General features: G+C 39.5%; 1 protein-coding gene across 5 annotated transcripts in view; it reads right to left on the reverse strand.

Annotated features, from left to right (window-relative positions):
* Positions 1 to 1,369: 1,369 nt before the first annotated feature.
* Positions 1,370 to 20,284, reverse strand: part of BRDT (bromodomain testis associated) — a 73,739-nt gene continuing 54,824 nt past the window's right edge. For 4 of the 5 annotated variants that reach the window (XM_033197378.1, XM_033197375.1, XM_033197377.1 and 1 more), the window contains 4 exons: positions 17,809 to 17,909; positions 10,969 to 11,174; positions 10,291 to 10,471; positions 1,374 to 1,584 (listed from right to left, as the gene is read on the reverse strand). In XM_033197378.1, coding sequence (XP_033053269.1) covers positions 1,516 to 1,584; positions 10,291 to 10,471; positions 10,969 to 11,174; positions 17,809 to 17,909 — 557 coding nt within the window. In that variant the 3' untranslated portion in view covers positions 1,374 to 1,515. Of the gene's footprint in view, positions 1,585 to 10,290; positions 10,472 to 10,968; positions 11,175 to 17,808; positions 17,910 to 20,284 lie in introns of all 5 variants that reach the window. The other variant, XM_033197376.1, reaches the window with a different exon arrangement.

Raw genomic sequence — 20,284 nt, forward strand, 5'->3', positions numbered from 1 at the left:
ACATCACCATTTAGTTACTACTTAATCATGTTTTTAAAATGCCTGATTAAAATTTAAAGATAGTTTGAAAATTTATATTAATTGTAAAAATAAGTGAAGTCAAGACAACTTTTTCTCTCTATATAATAAACATACTTCGAATTTTTACTTTAGATGGTATCAGAACACTGCCTGAATCATGTTACACTTCAAGAGTTCAAAATTTTAAAATACATTAAGCTGATACACATGGTTTACACATAATTGCAACTTGAAAATAACAAGAGAAATATTTTACAGAATATTTAAATAAGTCTTATTGTAGTTAAAATATTTTAAACATTCATTGCTATCACATATGCATATTAAGAAATGTCTCAAGTTTATATAGAAACTTACATACATAATATTCACTATTAAATATTACAAATAAATATTTTAGTTATTTTGACTCAAATTCAACATCTTTGAAACCATCGACAATATTTCTTGTTTTTTTTTTTTTTTTCTTTTTTTGAGACAGGGTCTCACTCTGTTGGTCAAGCTGGATTGAAGTGGCACAAACACAGTTCACTGTAGCCTTGACCTTGTGGGCTCAAGTGATCCTCCTCCTTCAGCCTTCCATGTAGCTGGGACTATTGGTGTGTGCCACCACGCCTAATTTTTTTTTTTTTTTTTTTTTTTTTTTGTAGAGGCAGGGGTCTCACTCTATCACCCAGGCTGGAGTGCAGTGGTGCAATTTCAGCTCACTGCAACCTCTGCCTCCTGGACTCAAGTGATCTTCCCACCTCAGCTTCCCACGTAGCTGGGATCACGGGCATGCACCACCACACCCAGCTGATTTTTTTGTATTTTTTGTAGAGACAAGGTTTCACCATGTTTCCCAGGTCCAAACTCCTGAGCTCAAGAAATCTGCCCACCTTGGTCTCCCAAAGTGCTGGGATTATAGGTGTGAGCCACCACAACTGGCAGTTCCAGCCCGTATTTCTTTAAAACTACATTTCAATATAAATTTTTAATATAGAACCAGCTGGGAATCTTATGAAATCTGACATTCAGTGAAACCAAGTATTATTCGTTAGAATCTAAATATTTTTGAAGGCAGACAAATATTTGTTTTAAAAGTTAAAAACTCAACAGGAACTATGTTTTTTATACACTTTCATATATTCTTCATTATTTTTCACTTATTGAATTACAAAAATCATCCTCTTCATTTTTAAACAAGCAGGAATTATCTTGGATTTTCATTGCTTAGTACAGGGCCTATAATACATGGACAATTGTTTATAGAATGAATGAATATCTGGGAATTTTGTCCAATTTTTAGGGATCCAAAATTACTAAATTTCCTGTGAAATATGTCATTTGAAAAATAAGCATGTAGCTATTAAAAATGTAAGTGAAAACTGTTTAATCATTTTAGAGCAGTCAAAATACAATATAAGATTGGTATCTGAAAGCAATCATTTTACCATATGCATTTTGATCTTTTACCATTCATTTTAAGTTGATGGTTAATTTAAAAACTAAGTTTTAATCAAAGTTGTTTTCAAACATTGTCATAATGTCACTTTGAAGGGTCATATCAATGGTACCCGCCATCTGTAGAAAAAGCAGAAAATTTTAAGATTACTTTAAAAATGTATGCCTTTACTAAAACTATACAATAATGATTATGCAACATTTGGGAACAGATCATACAAAATGAAAACTATTCAATAATTTTTTTTATTTTTATTTTCTCAGGTTGAGACAAATAAATTTGTACGTAATTATTTCTGTTCAAATACTACCTGATTTGTTAATATATTGTTCATGTAATAAATAACAAACAAAACCTACAAGAACACTAAGAATGTTTCACCCCTCTTCACAAGTGAAAGAGAAAGTTCAATGTTGACAGAGTGGGTAAGAACACGAACTCTGAGAGCACATTGTCTTACTTATAAACTCAACATAATGCCAGACACACAAAATTACTTTCTGAATGAACCAATATCTTTGTTATGCAAGATAACTATAACATGTAATGCTAAAGCTATGGGCTTTCCTTGATTCTGCCACTTACTAACTGTGTAACCTAGTAAGTCTATTCTATGTATAGGCATTTATGAAGAATTAGATTACATGTATAACATTCAGCAAAATGCCACTAAAAAGCTATTTAAAAAATAAGCCGGCCGGGCGCGGTGGCTCAAGCCTGTAATCCCAGCACTTTGGGAGGCCGAGACGGGCGGATCACGAGGTCAGGAGATTGAGACCATCCTGGCTAACATGGTGAAACCCCGTCTCTACTAAAAATACAAAAACTAGCCGGGCGAGGTGGCGGGCGCCTGTAGTCCCAGCTACTCGGGAGGCTGAGACAGGAGAATGGCGTAAACCCGGGAGGCGGAGCTTGCAGTGAGCTGAGATCCGGCCACTGCACTCCAGTCCGGGCGACAGAGCGAGACTCCGCCTCAAAAAAAAAAAATAAGCCAAAGTAGAGAAAAAGCTAATTAAGACAAAGGAAACAAATGTCAACTATATTCTGAAGCCTTTTCTAAATGCCCTTATAGGTAGATATTCTTTAGCATCTGAGATGACACCAAATATTAAAGTTCACAAAATTATTTTAAAAAAATAAATCAGGCCGGGCGCGGTGGCTCAAGCCTGTAATCCCAGCACTTTGGGAGGCCGAGACGGGCGGATCACGAGGTCAGGAGATGGAGACCATCCTGGCTAACACGGTGAAACCCCGTCTCTACCAAAAAATACAAAAACTAGCCGGCGAGGTGGCGGGCGCCTGTAGTCCCAGCTACTCGGGAGGCTGAGGCAGGAGAATGGCGTGAACCCGGGAGGCGGAGCTTGCAGTGAGCTGAGATCCGGCCACTGCACTCCAGCCCCGGCGACAGAGTGAGACTCCATCTCAAAAAAAATAAAAATAAAATAAAATAAAATAAAAATAAATAAATAAATAAACAGCAACAGACCAGAGTGGTAGGTAAAGCACCAATTTGCAATCAGCGGGTTGGCTTCTTGAATGGGAATTAGCATTCTCATTAGCTATGTGGGAAAATATTTGGAATTATGATTTACCTACTGAAAGAATATTTGAAAGGTATGTCTGACTCTTACAAACCATATAAATTTCTTTAAATCTGCCTTAGAGACAAAAGAATACTTCTTAAATCTTAGTCTAGACTACATTCTTTTTTTTTTAATCTTTTTTTTTTGAGACTGAGTCTTGCTCTGTCGCCCAGGCTGGAGTGCAGTGGCCTGATCTCGGCTCACTGCAAGCTCCGCCTCCCGGGTTCACGCCATTCTCCTGCCTCAGCCTCCTGAGTAGCTGGGACTACAGGCGCCCGCCACCACGCCCGGCTAATTTTTTTGTATTTTTAATAGAGATGGGGTTTCACCATGTTGACCAGGATGGTCTCGATCTTCTGACCTCGTGATCCGCCCACCTCGGCCTCCCAAAGTGCTGGGATTACAGGTGTAAGCCACCGCGCCCGGTCATCTTTTTTTTTTTTTTGAAACAGAGTGTCATTTTGTCGCCCAGGCTGGAGTGCAGTGGCATGATCTCAGCTCACTGCAACCTCCGCCTCCTGGGTTCAAGTGATTCTCTTTCCTCAGCCTCCCGGGGAGCTGAGATTACAGGTGTGTACCGCCATGCCCAGGTGATTTTTGCATTTTTAGTAGAGTCGAGATTTTGCCACATTGGCCAGGCTGGTGTCGAATTCCTGACCTCAAGTGATCCAACTGCCTTGGCCTCCCAAAGTGTGGGATTACAAGGCGCAAGCTACTGCAACTGGCACAGACTACACTCTTTTTTTTTTTTTTTTCTTGAGACAGAGTCTCACTCTGTCACCCAGGCTGCAGTGCAGTGTCATGACCTCAACTCACTGCAACCTCTGCCTCGCAGGTTCAGGTGATTCTCGTGTCTTAGCCTCCCAAGTAGCTGGGGCTACAGGTACGCACCACCAAGTCCAACTAATTCTTGTAGTTTTAGTAGAGATGGGGTTTCACTATATTGGTCAGGCTGGTCTCGAACTCCTGACCTCAAGTGATCCACCTGCCTTGGCCTCCCAAAGTGTTGGGATTACAGGCATAAGCCACTGCACCCGGCCCCAGATTACATTCCTAGCCCCAGACTACCCAGTTTCTAGGATGCCAAATGTCTAGCCCAGATAGTTCCTTAAAGTTCTATTCTAAGCCTCCAATATAGGCATTGGATACATTGTCCTAGTTTAAATATCATGTGATACTGCTATAAGTATCCAGACATACTGCAAAATTTGTAGAATATGTAATGAAACCTGCTTTTATTTAAAGGTTGTGTGTATTGGCTTATTTTAGATTTTCTTACATCTTGACTAAAATCTGTGCATGTGGAACAATTATCGACAGAGAACTGGTATTCTCTGTACCTATTAACCTTAGATATCATGATTTTTTTTTTTTTTTAATAGATGGAGTTTTGCTCTTGTTGCCCAGGCTGGAGTGCAGTGGCGTGATCTCGGCTCACTGTAACCTCTGCCTCCCAGTTCAAACAATTTTTCTGCCTCAGCCTCCTAAGTAGCTAGGATTACAGGTGCGCGACCATGGCTGGCCAATTTTTGTATTTTTAGTAGAGATGGGGTTTCACTATGTTGGCCAGGCTGGTCTGAAACTCTTAACTTCCAGTGATCTGCCTGCCTCAGCCTCCCAAAGTGTTAAGATTATAGGCGTGAGCCACTGCACCCACCCAATACCATGATTTTTAATACTAATGCTCCCCAGAGCTGACACTATAAGCTGGCTGTTCCTTACCATGTGGTCCTAAACACACTCTTCAACTATACAAACTTAAGATAAAAAGTTTGGTCAAGGGAACTAGCATGTGGTGAACTTTTGGGAGCTCTGCTAAGTGTCAAGTTTTTATTGCTTTATAGAGTATGGCTCTCTCGATTGGCAGCAAGAGGCTGGGCTGTCAAAAATGATAGCAAATAGATCCAAGGTCAGGTTGTTAGTTATCAAGCTGCTAGTTGTAACATCATTAGTCAACTTTCAGTGGGTTCCTAGTCTAGTTATGTTCCAGAAAAGTGCTTAGGATACTAGGAAATGCGTCAGGTTACCTAGCTGTGTTGTTGGGCTGCAACTAAGATGCAGTGAAATCACTTGGGGGTGACTTAAGTCAGGCCCTTGTGAGTACCAACAGGAAACATTTTTATATCAGTACAGAAAGACTTTAGGTCAACTACTAATGAAATTTAACAATGAGTTCCTAAAAACCTCCAAAAAGACAATACCAAAAAGTTTCTATTTAAAATTGAGTTCATTAAAATTTAAAATTCAGTTCCTTAGTTGCATTAGCTACATTTCCCATGCTCAAGAGCCCTATGTGGCTATTTCCTAGTATATTTGAATGGATAAAGCATATTTCTGTCATTGTAGAAAGTTCCATTAAGATCACACTGCTCTAAAGTAAACTTCACCATATGTTAAATGTACAGCACTATTAAATGTGATTTGTTTCTACCTTAGTATTATAAAATATGTGGCTGACAAAACTTTTGTTATTCCCTAGAAAATTACTCTGTACTTTAACGAACACTATAGCTAAAGCCAATGGCTCTTCTCTTCTCAAACTAATGTTCTTATATGCCTTATGAATTTACATGTTTTTCCTAGGATTACAAAAATATCTAGTTCTATGGGACTAAGATTGCTAGAAAAAAAAAAAAAATCTAGCACCCAACAAGGTAATATTCACGACATCTGGTATTTATGATTATCAGTTACGCAAAGCAGAAAAACACTATTCACAAAGAAGAGACTAACCAATCAATTGAAACTGACCCAGAACTGACAAAATACTGGAATTAGCAGAGAAGCACATTAAAACAGTTATTTTAACTGTATTCCATTTTTTCAGAAGTTTAATATAGATGAAAAACAAAAAACCACACACATTTTTAATAAACCCAAATCTCACATCTACAATGTCTGGGATGAAAAACAAAACACTGGGGATTAACAGAAGATTAGACACTGAAGAAAAGACTGGTGAATTTATCCAAAATGAAATTCAAAGGGAAAAAAGAATTTTAAAAAATTAAAAGAGCAGCCCAGGTGCAGGTGGCTCATGCCTATAATCCTAACACTTTGGGAGGCAGAGGCAGGCAGATCCCTTAAGGACAGGAGTTTGAGACTAGCCCTGGCCAACATGGTGAAATCCTGTCTCTACTAAAAAAATAAAAACAAAAACAAAATTAGCTGGGCATGATGGCATGTGCCTATAGTCCCAGCTACTTGAGAGGCTGTGCCATGAGAATCACTTGAACCTGGGAGGAGGCAGAGGTTGCAGTGAGCCAAGATCACACCACTGCACTGCAGCCTGAGCAACAGAGTGAGATTCAGTCTCAAAAAAAAAAAAAAAAAAAGAGCATTAGTGAGCTATGGGGCAACTTTGAATGGTCTAATACATAAATAGCTGGAGTCCTCATAAGGGAGTGAGGGGGGATATTATTTGAATAAATAATGGCCAAAAGTTTTCCAAGCTTGATGAAAACTATAAACACACATCTCGAATAAGCTCAACAAATCACAAGAAACATGAAGAAAACAATTGCTGAAACCCAGTGATTAATACAAACGTTAAAGGCAAGTAGAGGAAAAAGATACTATATACAGAAGACCAAAGATAATGTATTGGATTTCTCAGTGGAAACAATGGAATCAATGAGACAGTGAACAAGTACCTTTAAAGTGCTAAAAGAAAAAACATTAAAGCTCTAAGAGTTCTAAATTCAGCAAAAGTACCTTTCAAAATTGAAGGCAGGGCCAGGCGCTGTGGCTCACACCTGTAATTCTAGCTCACACCTGTAATTCTAGCTCACACCTGTAATTCTAGCACTCTGGGAGGCAGAGGCAGGCCGACTGCTTGAGCCCAGGAGTTCAAGACTACCCTGGGCCACACAGTGAGACTTTGTCTCTACAAAAAACAAACAAACAAACAAAAAAACCATCAAAAAATTAGCTAGCTGTGGTGGTGCATGCCTGCGGTCCCAGCTGCTGGGGGGTTAGGGTAGAAGGATTGCTTGAGCCTGGGAGGCCAAGCCTGCAGTGAGCCATGATCATGCTGCTGCACTCCAGCCTGGGCAACAGAATGAGACTGTATCCAAAAAAAAAAAAAAAAAAAAAAAGAGTGGCAAGTTGAAAAACCTGGAAACAAATGTTTATGACAACTTTATTATTAATTGCCTGCTACTTGGGAGGCTGAGGCAGGAGAATTGCTTGAACCGGGGAGGTGGAGGTTGCAGTGAGCCAAGATTGCACCATTGCATTACAGGCTGGGCAACAAGAGCGAAACTCCATCTCAAAAATAAATGAATAAATAAATAAAATAAAGAAATGAAAAGCACACGAAGTGATAACTGTGTAAATATAAGATTCTTTCCTTATTATTTAAAACAATTTAAGAGATATTATCAGTATTTAAACAGTAGCATAAGGCTGACAGGGGAGGAATGGAAGTAACTATTGTAAAGCTCTCACACTAAACATGAGGTGGTATAACGTAAATTGAAAGCAGACTGTGATTAAGTTAAAGGTGTATGTTGTAAACCGTAAGCAACTACTAAAATAGGAAAACGAAGAGTTACTGATTATGTCAATGAAGGAGATAAAGTAGACTAAAAAAATGCTCTGTAGACATAAAGAACGAGATCATGTCTTTTGCAGGAACATGGATGGAGCTGGAGGCTATTATCCTCAGCAAACTAATGCAGGAACAGAAAATCAAATACTGCATGTTCTCACCTTAAGTGGGAGCTGAATGATATGAACTTAGGAACACAAAGAAGGAAACAGCAGACACTGGGGTCTACTTGAGGGTGGAGGTTGGGAGGACGGAGAGGAGCAGCAAAAAACGTAACTACTGGGTACTGGGCTTAATACCTGGGTGAAGAAATAATCTGTACAATGAACCCCTGTTATACCAGTTTACCTATGTAACAAACCTTCACATGTACCCTGGAACCTAAAACAAAAGTTAACAACAAAAAAAGCTTAATACAAAAACGGGCAGAAAAAAAAAAAAAGAGAAGGAGGACAGGAACAGAAAACAAGTATCAAGATGATGAACTCAAACTTAACGATGTCAATGATTATACTGAATGTAACTAGTCTAAACATGTGATTAAAAGGCAGGGATCTTTGGCTAATGCCTATAATCCTAACACTTTGGGAGGCCAAGGTGGGGGATTGCCTGAGCTCAGAAGTTTGAGACCAGACTTGGCAACATGGCGAAACCCTGTCTCTACTAAAAATACAAAAAATTAGCTGGGTGTGGTGGCACCCACCTGTAATCCCAGCTACTCGGGAGGCTGAGGCATGAGAATCGCTTGAACCCAGGAGGCAGAGGTTGCAGTGAGCCAAGATTGCGCCACTGCACTCCAGCCTGGGCGACAAGAGCGAAATTCTGTCTCAAAAAATAAAAATAAAAATAAAAATAAAAATAAAAAACAGCCGGGCATGGTGGCTCACATTTGTTATCCCCGCACTTTGGGAGGCCGAGGCAGGGGGATTGCCTGAGGTCAGGAGTTCGAGACCAGCCTGCCTAACATGGTGAAACCCCGTTTCTATTAAAAATACAAAAAATTAGCCAGGCATGGTGGTGTGTGCCTGTAATCCCAGCTACTGGAGACGCTGAGGCAAAAGAATCGCTTGAACCTGGGAGGTGGAGGTTGCAGGGAGCTGAGATCGCACCACTGCACTCCAGCTTGGGCAACAAAAGTGAAACTTCGTCTCAATAAAAACAAACAAACAAAAGCAAGCTCCCATTACATGTTGCCTACAAGAAACTCACTTTAAATAATTTTTAAAAAATACAAGATAGGTTAAAAGTAAAATGATGGAAAGAATTTTACTATGCCAACACTAGTCATAAAAAGGTGAAGTGCCGGCCGGGCGCGGTGGCTCAAGCCTGTAATCCCAGCACTTTGGGAGGCAGAGACGGGCGGATCACAAGGTCAGGAGATCGAGACCATCCTGGCTAATACAGTGAAACCCCGTCTCTACTAAAGAATACAAAAAACTAGCCGGGCGACGAGGCGGACGCCTGTAGTCCCAGCTACTTGGGAGGCGGAGGCAGGAGAATGGCGTGAACCTGGAAGGCGGATGGCGTGAACCCGGGAGGCAGAGCTTGCAGTGAGCTGAGATCCGGCCACCGCACTCCAGCCTGGGCGACAGAGCCAGACTCCGTCTCAAAAAAAACAAAAACAAAAACAAAAACAAAACAAAAAACAAAAACAAACAAACAAAAAAAAGGTGAAGTGCCTATTTTAAATTTCAGTGTAATTTTCAGAGTGATTTTTACCAGAAGTAAAGATCATTTCATAATGAAAAAGAAGACAAATCCACTTGGCCCGATTAATACCCTATCCAACAGCAATAAAATACACATTCTTCATGTGCACACAGAATATTTACTAAAGTAGACCATAAGCCAGGCCATAAAATAACTCTCAGTAAATTTCAAACAGTTCAATCAGATGTATGTACGACCACAATGGAATTAAATTAGAAATCACTAACAGAAATCACTAGAATCAGAAAATCCCCAAATATCTGGAAACGAAACACTTCTGAAACAATCCATGAATAAAAGAAGGAATCAACTCTAGCTTTTAAAGTATTATTTTCTGCATATTAGGACTGCTAAGTAAAAGTCAGCTTCTTAATCTAGCAGTCAACTGAAGAAATGCTGACCTGGAACAGATGGCATATCTTCTGGCCACAATTCATAGGTGGTTTACAGATTTTAAATGGTAATAATAGTAAGTGATAAATCCCTTCACCTAGTGCTAGGCATTTTCCTATGTGCTTAATACATGCTCATTCATTTCACCTTCACAATAGGTATTATTATTCCCACTTTAGGGGTTAGATAATGCCAAGGTCTAAGAGTCTGGTAAATAGGCAGACCATCTTTTTTTTTTTTTTTTTTAAGAGCACCATGTTGCTCTGTCACCTACACTGGAGTGCAGTGGTGTGATCATAGCTCCCTGCAGCCCCTAACTCCTGGCCTCAAAAGATCCTCCTGCCTCCAAAACCATCATTTTAACTCAGTCTAGTACTTCCAGGATCAATACTCTATTATGGCATTGCCTCCTTTGGCTATGAAATTTTTTATTTTAAGCTTTAATTTTAGAACCTGATCCTCACTAAAGAGGTAAGTCTACTGTCACTGAAAAGTTACTCCAAATGCATCCTTGAACATACAAAAGACAGTGCTCTGTTCAATCTTTCCCTTGTTAAATTAGATTTAGTAAACTAAAATTCACTTACTGCTTCTCTCCTCCTCCTCTCTTGTTCTTTCTCCCTTGCTAAATTACGGTCTTTGAGAAGCCAGAGTTTGGATTTATCTTGAGCTTCCAATGACTGCTGATGTTCTTTCTGCTCTTCTCCAGAGCACTTGTTTTGTATTTTATTTGAAAAAGATTCTACAGTCAATCCATTCCCAAGATCCCTTAAAGAAAAAAAGTATAACTCAAAGTAGGTTTCAAGTTCCTTAAAAGTATTACAAAAATGTTATTAAATGACAAATATAAAGCCATATATTAGACAACCATTTTCATGTTTTAACATTATTTTAAGCTTTATTTTTGATGCATCAAATTATACACAGGTTAATCTATATTAACAAATAAATGGTTTTAGAAAACTGACCAAGATGAACCACTATCTTCTTACACATAGACTAGAAAAACTTTAAGACATTTCTGTAAAATAATGACTATATAATTTAGTAATTAGTATCTTTAGTAACTTAATCCCTTGATTGTCTTCAAAAGAGATACCACCACTTAGAAAAAGTATCAATAAAAATGTACTTTTTGCAATTATAATTTGCTTTGTGTTCTACTAAATAGTTGAATCATAGCCACTTAACAAATAAGAAATTTAATATATTTAAAATACATTCTATATCTCCCAAAGCCTCCTTTAATCCAGTAAATTACAGACCTCTGGTTTTCTTGAGATACTTTTGGTTCCTTTGTATTTTGTTCCAAATGCTTCCGCATGAGTTCCTGTGTCCGAGCTTTTACTTCCTTTTCTATGGCTGCTTTTCTAAATTGGTTGAAGAGTTCATCTGAGGATTTCATGACACCTGATGGTTTCACGGATTTGCCTAAACTTTTCCATGAATCTGCATTCTTAATCTTTATATCCTAAAACAAATATTTGGTTCAGTCTCTGTCTACAGATGTTAACCAAATTTTAGAAGGAAGAAAATATTTTTTGATACAGCAATAGATCTAATGAAGATTCTAAAGGCCTTCATGTACTTTTACTAAAGTTAAAGGTTGCTAAAGTCAGAAAAAAAATACAAAAACATAATAGATCATCTGAACTCAATTATTAATCTGAGACCAAATTAAAGTAGCACACTTGCCAATTATTTTAAGACATATATATTAACTGTATAATTTGCAGAAAGCATAAAAATAAACAAATCCCTCTGTGTAATCAAGATACTTATCATCCTATAGGGAAAATAAGGCAAATGCTCAAAGGATTAATAAGAGGCAAAGTAAGATCATACCCTAAAAATGCCATGGAGTTTGTTGAGAGCCCTCTGACACATATATATTTTTTCTTTTGGTGGTTAAGAAGAAAAAACGTAAGTGATGTGACTGCTCTTCTTAAACAAGATACACCATGGTTGGGCTTAGTGCTGCCCACCAGAAATATATGTAATTTAATGTTTTCTAATAGCCACATTTTAAAAATGTAAGTAAATTTAATATATTTAATCAAATATACCCAAAGCATTATTTCTACATGTAATCAATATAAAAGACATAAGATATTTTTTCATATTAACTCATCCCAAATATTTACATTTGCAGGACATTTCAATTCAAATGCTAAATTCCTACTAAAAACAATTGATCTATAGATTTCATAAAATTCACAGTTGAAAAACTAGTTATGTATAGTCAAACTGTTTCAAACACATCTAAGTCTTCTGAAACTGAATTGTGTCCATTTTAAATTTTAATTAAAAGACAAATTTTAAAACTTAGTTCCTTTAGCTACATGTCAAGGGCTCAATTAGCCACATGTGACCAGAGGATACCATATTAGAAAAGCACAAGTCCAGATGGCCCTTTCTAACAGTTAACCTGCCCATCTATAATAAGGGAAGAGGGCTGTGCAATACTAAAACATCCTCTGAATTTCTAAAAATAATTATCTCCTTAATAATTATGCTTGATTGCACTTTTGATATATTTCCATGATATATGAGGAGAAAACTTGTCTAGGGTCCCATATAAGACAAAAGAAAATGTATGACTAGATACATTTATAGGCCTTTCATTTCTGTGCTGAAGTAATAGAAGGAGTAAAAACATCCCTCCCTGACCCCAACATAAGGACCTTTACCAATCACCAACGATCAACCAGTTGTGCTTTCCTATAAGTTGTCAATAAAACCTGTTTTTGTCTCTACCTATGGAATGGGTTAATTACTAGTTCTACGACTCACTCAATTAAAGTATCTCACCTTCCAACAGAGATTTGAAACAGAACAGGTAATATCTGGTAGTACAGTCATCCCTTGGTATCCATGGGGAATTGGTTCCAGGACCTTCCACAGATACCAAAATCCATGGGTGCTCAAGTCCCTGATATAAAATGGTACAGTATTTGCACATAACCTGTGCATATCTTCTCATATACTTTAAATCCTCTCTGGGCTACTTATAATACCTAACACAAATGTAAACAGTTGTTATACTCTATTGTCTGGGGGAATAATGACAAGAAAAAAAGACTGTATATGTTCAGTATGGATCCAATTTTTTCCCCAAATATTTTCAATCCTTGGTTGAATCCACAGATACAGAACCCACAAGTATCAAGGGCTGACTGTATATTTAATAGAGAATAAAGGAAGGATGAAACCCTGGCCTCTGGCTCTGTGTCCTGAAATAATTATTTTACTGCAATGAAATTTTGATAGACCCCAAGTCAGGAAAGTTCATGTATGGAGCTTTTCAGGTATTACCAAGAATGAGAAGACTTTTGACAAGCAGAGATGAGGATGGAAAGCATTCCTCATGGAAGAAAGCACATAGTCAAAGGTCTTGCTAGGTTTATCTGGAGAGAAATGAGTAGTTCAGTTTCAATTAATTACAAGACACATTAGTTAAGACTGAGAAGTTAGCTTCGGGTCACAACACAGAGGTGCTTACTTTTCATTCTGGTGGCAGAAGTTGGAAACCACTAAAGCTTTCACACAGATATGTAATTTAATCACAACAGTACATCAAGAGGACTAATATAAAAATATTAAAAGTAGGCCGGGCGCGGTGGCTCAAGCCTGTAATCCCAGCACTTTGGGAGGCCGAGACGGGCGGATCATGAGGTCAGGAGATCGAGACCATCCTGGCTAACACAGTGAAACCCCGTCTCTACTAAAAATACAAAAAACTAGCCGGGCGAGGTGGCGGCGCCTGTAGTCCCAGCTACTCGGGAGGCTGAGGCAGGAGAATGGCGTGAACCCGGGAGGCGGAGCTTGCAGTGAGCTGAGATCTGGCCACTGCACTCCAGCCTGGGTGACAGAGCGAGACTCTGTCTCAAAAAAAAAAAAAAAAAAAAAAAAAAATTATTAAAAGTAGACAGTAGTTCATGCCCATAATCCCAACACTTTATGAGGCCAGGGCAGGTAAATCACTTGAGCTCAGGAGTTTGAGAATAACCTAGGTAATATAGCAAAACCCTGCCTCTACAAAATATTAAAAATTAGCAGGGTGTAGGCTGGGCACAGTAGCTCATGCTTGTAATCCCAGCACTTTGGGAGGCCAAGACGGGTGGATCATGAGGTCAGGAGATCAAGACCATCCTGGATAACACGGTGAAACCCTGTCTCTAGTAAAAATACAAAAAATTAGCCGGGTACGGTGGCGGGCGCCTGTTGTCCCAGCTACTCAGAGTCTGGGCAACAGAGGGAGACTCCATCTCAATAAATTAAAAAAAAAAAAACAAAAAAACCCGGGTGTGGTGGTGTGCACCTGTAGTCCCAGCTACTCAGGAGGCTGAGGTGGGAGGATCGCTTGAGCCTGGGAGGTCGGGGCTGCAATAAGCTGTGATTATGCCACTACACATCAGCCTGGATGATAGAACGAGACCCCGTCTCAAAAAAAAAAAAGAAAAGTGAATGGATTATAACAAGGAAAGCCTCAACTAAGACCAGAACCACTTAGGAATGTTAAAAGAGCTCAGATTTAGGCAATAAGGCCTGGTTTCTGTGATGCTAAGGGAAAAGAAGATACCTTTAGGCCTGGTGCAGTGGCTCACACTTGTAATCCCAGCACTTTGGGAGGCCAAGGCAGGCAGATCACTTGAGGTCAGGAGTTCGAGACCAGCCTGGCCAACATGGTGAAACTCCATCTCTACTAAAAATACAAAAATTAGCTAGGCGCAGTGGTGCAAGCCTGTATCCCCAGCTACTCAGGAGGCTGAGGCAGGAGAATCGCTTGAACCCAGGAGGTGGAGGTTGCAGTGAGCCAAGATCACACCACTGCACTCCAGCCTGGGTGACAGAGCAAGACTCTATCTCAAAAAGAAAAAAATAAATTAAAAAATAAAAATAAAAAAAGAAGATCTCTTTAAAGGTAAAACCCAAAGAATTTAGCACCTCTTTGGTTCTAGAGAACTGAGAAGTTGTCAAAAATGATAAAACTTATGAGAGATCATGTAGATGAAGTATATATGAGTCATCTACATAGAGACTGTAACTGAAATCTCCACAGTGGACGTTCAATCAGAAAAGAATAGTAGTAGGCCCTGGTTTTACACCTTATGAACACTTTGGGAGGGATGCAGTTATTTAGAGGTCACTGGTCCCTCTGGGGCAGGCATGCAAATTATAGGCATATGGGAGCACCTAGATGCTAAGTAAAATAAAGACTGACTCTCAACTGGGGGTGATTTTGCCCCTTATTTCCCTGAAGTGGGATATTTGGCTATGTTAGTAGACAATTTTGGTTTCAAATGGGGGTGAAGGAAAGGGCACTATTAGCATCTAGCAGGTAGCAGTTAGGGTTCCTGTTAATCAGTCTACAATGCACAGACCCACCACCAAGAAAAATTTACCCAGCCTAAAATGTTAATAGTGCTATGGTTGAGAAACTCTAAGATCTGAACAGATAGTGAGAAAATAAGACAAAAAGGAATAATGGATAGAGGCTATAGGAGCAGGAGAGCTCCACAGTAAACGTGTTGAATGAAAGGAAATTAAGAACAGAGACAGATGGGTTAGACGTGGTGAGAAGGGATACCTTTTCCTGAGAAAGAGGTAAGAGAAGGATGACAAAGCTAAGGGCTCTGCTTAGTAGATGAGAAGTTGAAAGTCTACTGAGTGCAGCAAACCACCATGGCACATGTTTCCCTATGTAACAAACCTGTACATCCTGCACATGTACCCCAGAACTTTAAAAAAAATATGTATTTTTTTAAAGTCTACTGAAATGACTAGGTTTAATTCCAGCTCTTTCATGGGCAAGATGCTTTGGCCATCTGGGGTGCAATTTATTCATAAAGACTTTCTTGAAGATTTCTTTTAGCACCAAAATTCCATAGCCTTTTTTTTTTTTTTTTAATGTTGAAGAGGTGGGTCTTGTTCTTTCACTCAGGCTGGAGTACAGTGGCAAAATCATAGCTCATTGCAGTCTCAAACTCCTGGGTTCAAGCAATCCTCCTGCCTCAGCCTCCTGAGTAGCTGGGATTACAGGTATGAGCAACTGCACCTGGGCCCAACCTCTCTTTTCAGTAAGTGTTAACACTGCTCATAATGAGGGAGCAAGGGTGGGAAATGTCAAGAATGGAAACAGTTTGCTTGATCCTCTGTTTTGAAGAGAGCCAACTACACAATCCCATTTCTTCTTAAACTTTTACTCCAACATTTTAGTGACTTACACCTGTAGCACAAACTTGAATGGTATAACATAGACTTGATGTTTTGGTGCTTATTTTTGCTGTAACCTCTTCGTCCTGTTGGACATTTTATTGTTTTGAAACTTTATTTTGGGCCAGTCAAAATTATAAAATTTTGTTAAATTAGAAACAAAAAGTATAGTACATAATGAACCAAATGTTTAAGAAAATCTATTTTAAGAAAAATAGAGGTCTCCCCTATGTTGCTCAGGCTGGGCAGAGGGGCTCATGCCTATAATCCTAGTGCTTTGGGGAGGCCAAGGTGGGAGGACCGCTTGAGCCCAGGAGTTTGAAACCAGCCTGAGCAACATAAGGGAGACCTCATCTCTACAAAAAATTTAAAAACAAAACAAAAACTCTGCAACATGATTCTTTCCATCTTAAAGGGGATGGAGGGGCCTGGCACGGTAGCTCACGCTTGTAATCCCAGCACTTTGGGAGGCCGAGGCCAGTGGATCACGAGGTCAGAAGTTCAAGACCAGCCTGACCAACATGGTGAAACCCTGTCTCTACTAAAAATGCAAAAATTAGCCGGGCATGGAGGCACGCACCTGTAATCTCAGCTACTTGGGGGGCTGCGGCAGGAGAATCACTTGAACCCGGGAGGCAGAGGTTGCAGTGAGCAGAGATCGGGCCACTGCACTCCAGCCTGGGTGACAGGGAGAGACTCTGTCTCAAAAAAAAAAAAAAAAGGTAGGGGGATGGATAGAGGACACTTCTGTTGTTAAGTAAAACAAAATACAATAAAATACAAAATTAATTAATGTTGGTTGTCAGAAAAGTCACTTTTGAATGGTTCTTATCCATACTTATCAACAACAAAACATCCACACTAAACATTGCCAGTCTTTAAGGATAATAATTATGAGCAGAGAATTATGTAAAAGAATCAAAGATGCTAAGAAAGCACAAGGGCCAAAGTAGTTTGATCCTCATGGTGAAATGGTTTCCTAAGTGTCCCCAGACAACAATCTTCAACACTAAGGCTAAGATTTGTCCTCTAAAGTACTTGTAAGAAAAAGGTAAGAAGTAGGGGGTAATGGAACAGAGAGGGAGGGAGTGGGGGAGAGAGAGAATATATTCCTTTCATACTTTCTGAAAACACCTTGAACAGTACCTTATGTATCTTAATGTATCCCAATCATCTAGAATATTTGTTGAAAGAATGATATCAGTATATAATTTGAAGATTAAGTAGACATAATACTCCAATTAGGAAATCCCTTGAATTTCTTAGATATCCCTAGAATAGATTCTAATAGATGGTCTTATGACATGCTTTAAAATTGGGATTGCTGGCAAATAAATATCAACATTATAGAACTTCCAGTTAAACATAAACAAGAGGGCCAAGTGCGACGGCTCATGCCTGTAATCCCAACACTTTGAGAGGTCAAGGTGAGTGGATCACCTAAGATCAGGAGTTCGAGACCAACCTGGCCAACATGGCGAAACACCATCTCCAACAAAAATACAAAAATTAGCTGGGCATGGTGGTACACACCTGCAATCCCAGCTACTTGGGAGGCTGAGGCATGAGAATCACTTGAACCTGGGAGGCATAGGTTGCAGTAAGCCAAGATTGTGCCACTGCACTCCAGCCTAGGTGACAGAGTGAGACTCCATCTCAAAAAACAAACAAACAAAAAAACAAACAAGAGGACCAATGATAGGTAGGTAGGTGGGTAGGGGAAGGATGTTGCTCATGAGTACTTTTTTAAAAAATTACATAGGCAAAAATTAGGCTTAGAGATCCAACATTTCATTTAAGTCAGGGCTTTTAAATACCTCTTGTACCACTTCCAACCCAATTTCAAATCCCTTCAAGATTTGTTAGAAAAAAAAAAACATAACTTTTACCTTCTGCACAGGAGCTTGACGTTCAGATTCTAATATCGTTGCGTCATTATCACCAGATGGATGCATCACATTTATGCCATTTGAGAGCTGTTCAGAATCACCTGGATGCACACATTTTTAGAATAGTATAATTAAAATATTTCATCCTACTTAACCAGAATTTGATTTTATTTTCCCTTCCAGGTCAGACACTATGAAAACAAAGAGATTAATTTTTTGATGCATGATTTAACTTTGGAATATTCTTAGTTAGGGACCTGTTATACTGTAAAATATTTCTCATTTGAAAGTTACCACTTTGTTCTCTTTTTGTTATTTTTGCTTATTCTGGTTGGCATGAAGTATAGCTGACATCATACTCACATATGAAAACCTATTTTATTTGACCCCATGCTATAGCAGCTCTCCAGTGTATAGAGTGACCTCAGCTCCAGATTTTCTTTTTTTTTTTTTTTTTTTTGAGAGGTCTTGCTTTGATGCCCCAGGCTAGAGTGCAATGGCACAATCTTGGCTCACTGCAGCCTCCACCTCCAGGGTTCAAGCAATTCTCCTGCCTCAGCCTCCCGATTACAGGTGCCCACCACCATGCCTGGCTAATTTTTGTATTTTTAGTAGAGATGGGGTTTTACCATGTTGGCCAGGCTGGACTTGAACTCCTGACCTTCAGTGATCCGCCCGCCTTGGCCTCCCAAAGTGCTGGGATTACAGGCATGAGCCCTTGTGGCTGGCCAGGCCTGTAAATTTCAATGTGAGTTTTGGAGAGGACAAATATTCAAAACCATAGCATAACTTATCTGAAGCAATTTAGACTGCTGATAAAACCCAGTTATCACTAAACATTTACTGAGCACATACTATGTACTAAACACTGGGAACATAGGGATGACTAAAACATAGTAACTATCCTCAGGTATTACGTGCCCAGCCTAGAGGTGAGTTTTGATTAGGCCAAGCCAATCATGGTAATTGTATCTCACTATCAGTAACTCATTTAGGAAGAGCAGACCTGAGCCAGTGTAGGGCTTCCAAGGGAAAGATTCTGCCTGGGTGGCCAATTGGAGACAAAAAAACACAGAGGGGAACTAAGATACCAGACACTCAAAATAGCTACCAAGGGAACAGGGACGAGAAATGCGGTAAGTCTGACTCTGAGGTGAGGAGAACTCATGCAATCTCATTAATTCTTAAGTTTTCATGCAAATATTTCATTTATTATTATTGGTGAAGATTAACTACAGAGTGTGAGCCCTGATCAAGCCATGACTAAAAGATTGACCTATCTTTGGACTATTGCCTATATATGCCAACAAAATTCCTTATTAAATCAGTTTGGGCTGAGTTTTCTGTCATCCGCAACATGGAACATCCTGATAACATGAAACTTAATCGACCACTTGATTCAATTCTCTCTAGTCATCGTCCACAGGTTCTAATTAGTGGCTGAAGAACAAGAGGGACAAATCAAAACTGAGCTGCTGTCTTTGTTAACTGACCCAAACTAACAAAATCCTGGCCACTTACATATTATAGGGACTCACATCTAAGCTTCTACCACACATCAATCACTTGATGGATTCTCTGGCTAAATCATACTCTGAGGTTGAGGTTAGAAGAAGAGAGCAAGGAACATCAAGGAATAGCAGTGAGCATAGGAGGGCAAGACAAAACACTGTCAAAGAATGCATGAACAAAAGCTCGAATTTTTAATTTGTGTGTCTGTGCACAGCCCCAGTGTAGCCATGTTTCCTCACTTCAACAAGGAAAGGGGAAAAAAAGTGAGAAAAGCCAAAGCTGTAAGTACAGGACTACCTTCCCTTCTCTGCTTCCTGTCAGTGATGATTTACAAAGGAGAAAAAGTATGTATGGTAAGTGAAATTCTAAAGCGACCCTCAATTTGCTGACTCTAAGTTGGTAAGTGGTGATAGTGCCATTATTAACAATTAAAGAGGAAGGATTAAATTCTGGGGACCAGGCTGGGTGCGATGGCTCAGGCCTGCAATCCCAGCACTTTGGGAGGCCAAGGCGGGAGGATTCCTTAAGCCCAGAAGTTTGAGACCAGCTATGGTGAGACCCCATCTCTACCAAACAAAACAAACAAACAAAAACTTAGCTGGGCATGGTGGCACATATTTGAGGTCCCAGCTACTTGAGAGGCTGAGGTAGGAGGATGGCTTCAGCCCAGGAGGTGGAGGCTGCAATGAGCCGTGTTTGTGCCACTGTACTCCAGCCTGAGCAACACAGGAAGACTGCCTCAAAAAAATAAATAAAATCTGGGGACTAAAAGGGGGAATTCAGTTTTTACATGGCTGTGTTTGGAATGCCTATGTGATGTTTAAGCAAAGACATTTAGTAGAGTTGTATAAACATGCCTGGGGCCTGGATACATTTGAATTGTAAAAACGAGACTAGAAGTCATGGATGCCAAAGATCACCCAAGTATAGAGCACCGCTTCCAACCTTTTCCACGTCATGATAT

This window comes from Trachypithecus francoisi, unplaced genomic scaffold (genome assembly GCF_009764315.1).
Source record: "Trachypithecus francoisi isolate TF-2019V2 unplaced genomic scaffold, Tfra_2.0 Lachesis_group5, whole genome shotgun sequence".
Lineage (NCBI taxonomy): Eukaryota > Metazoa > Chordata > Mammalia > Primates > Cercopithecidae > Trachypithecus > Trachypithecus francoisi.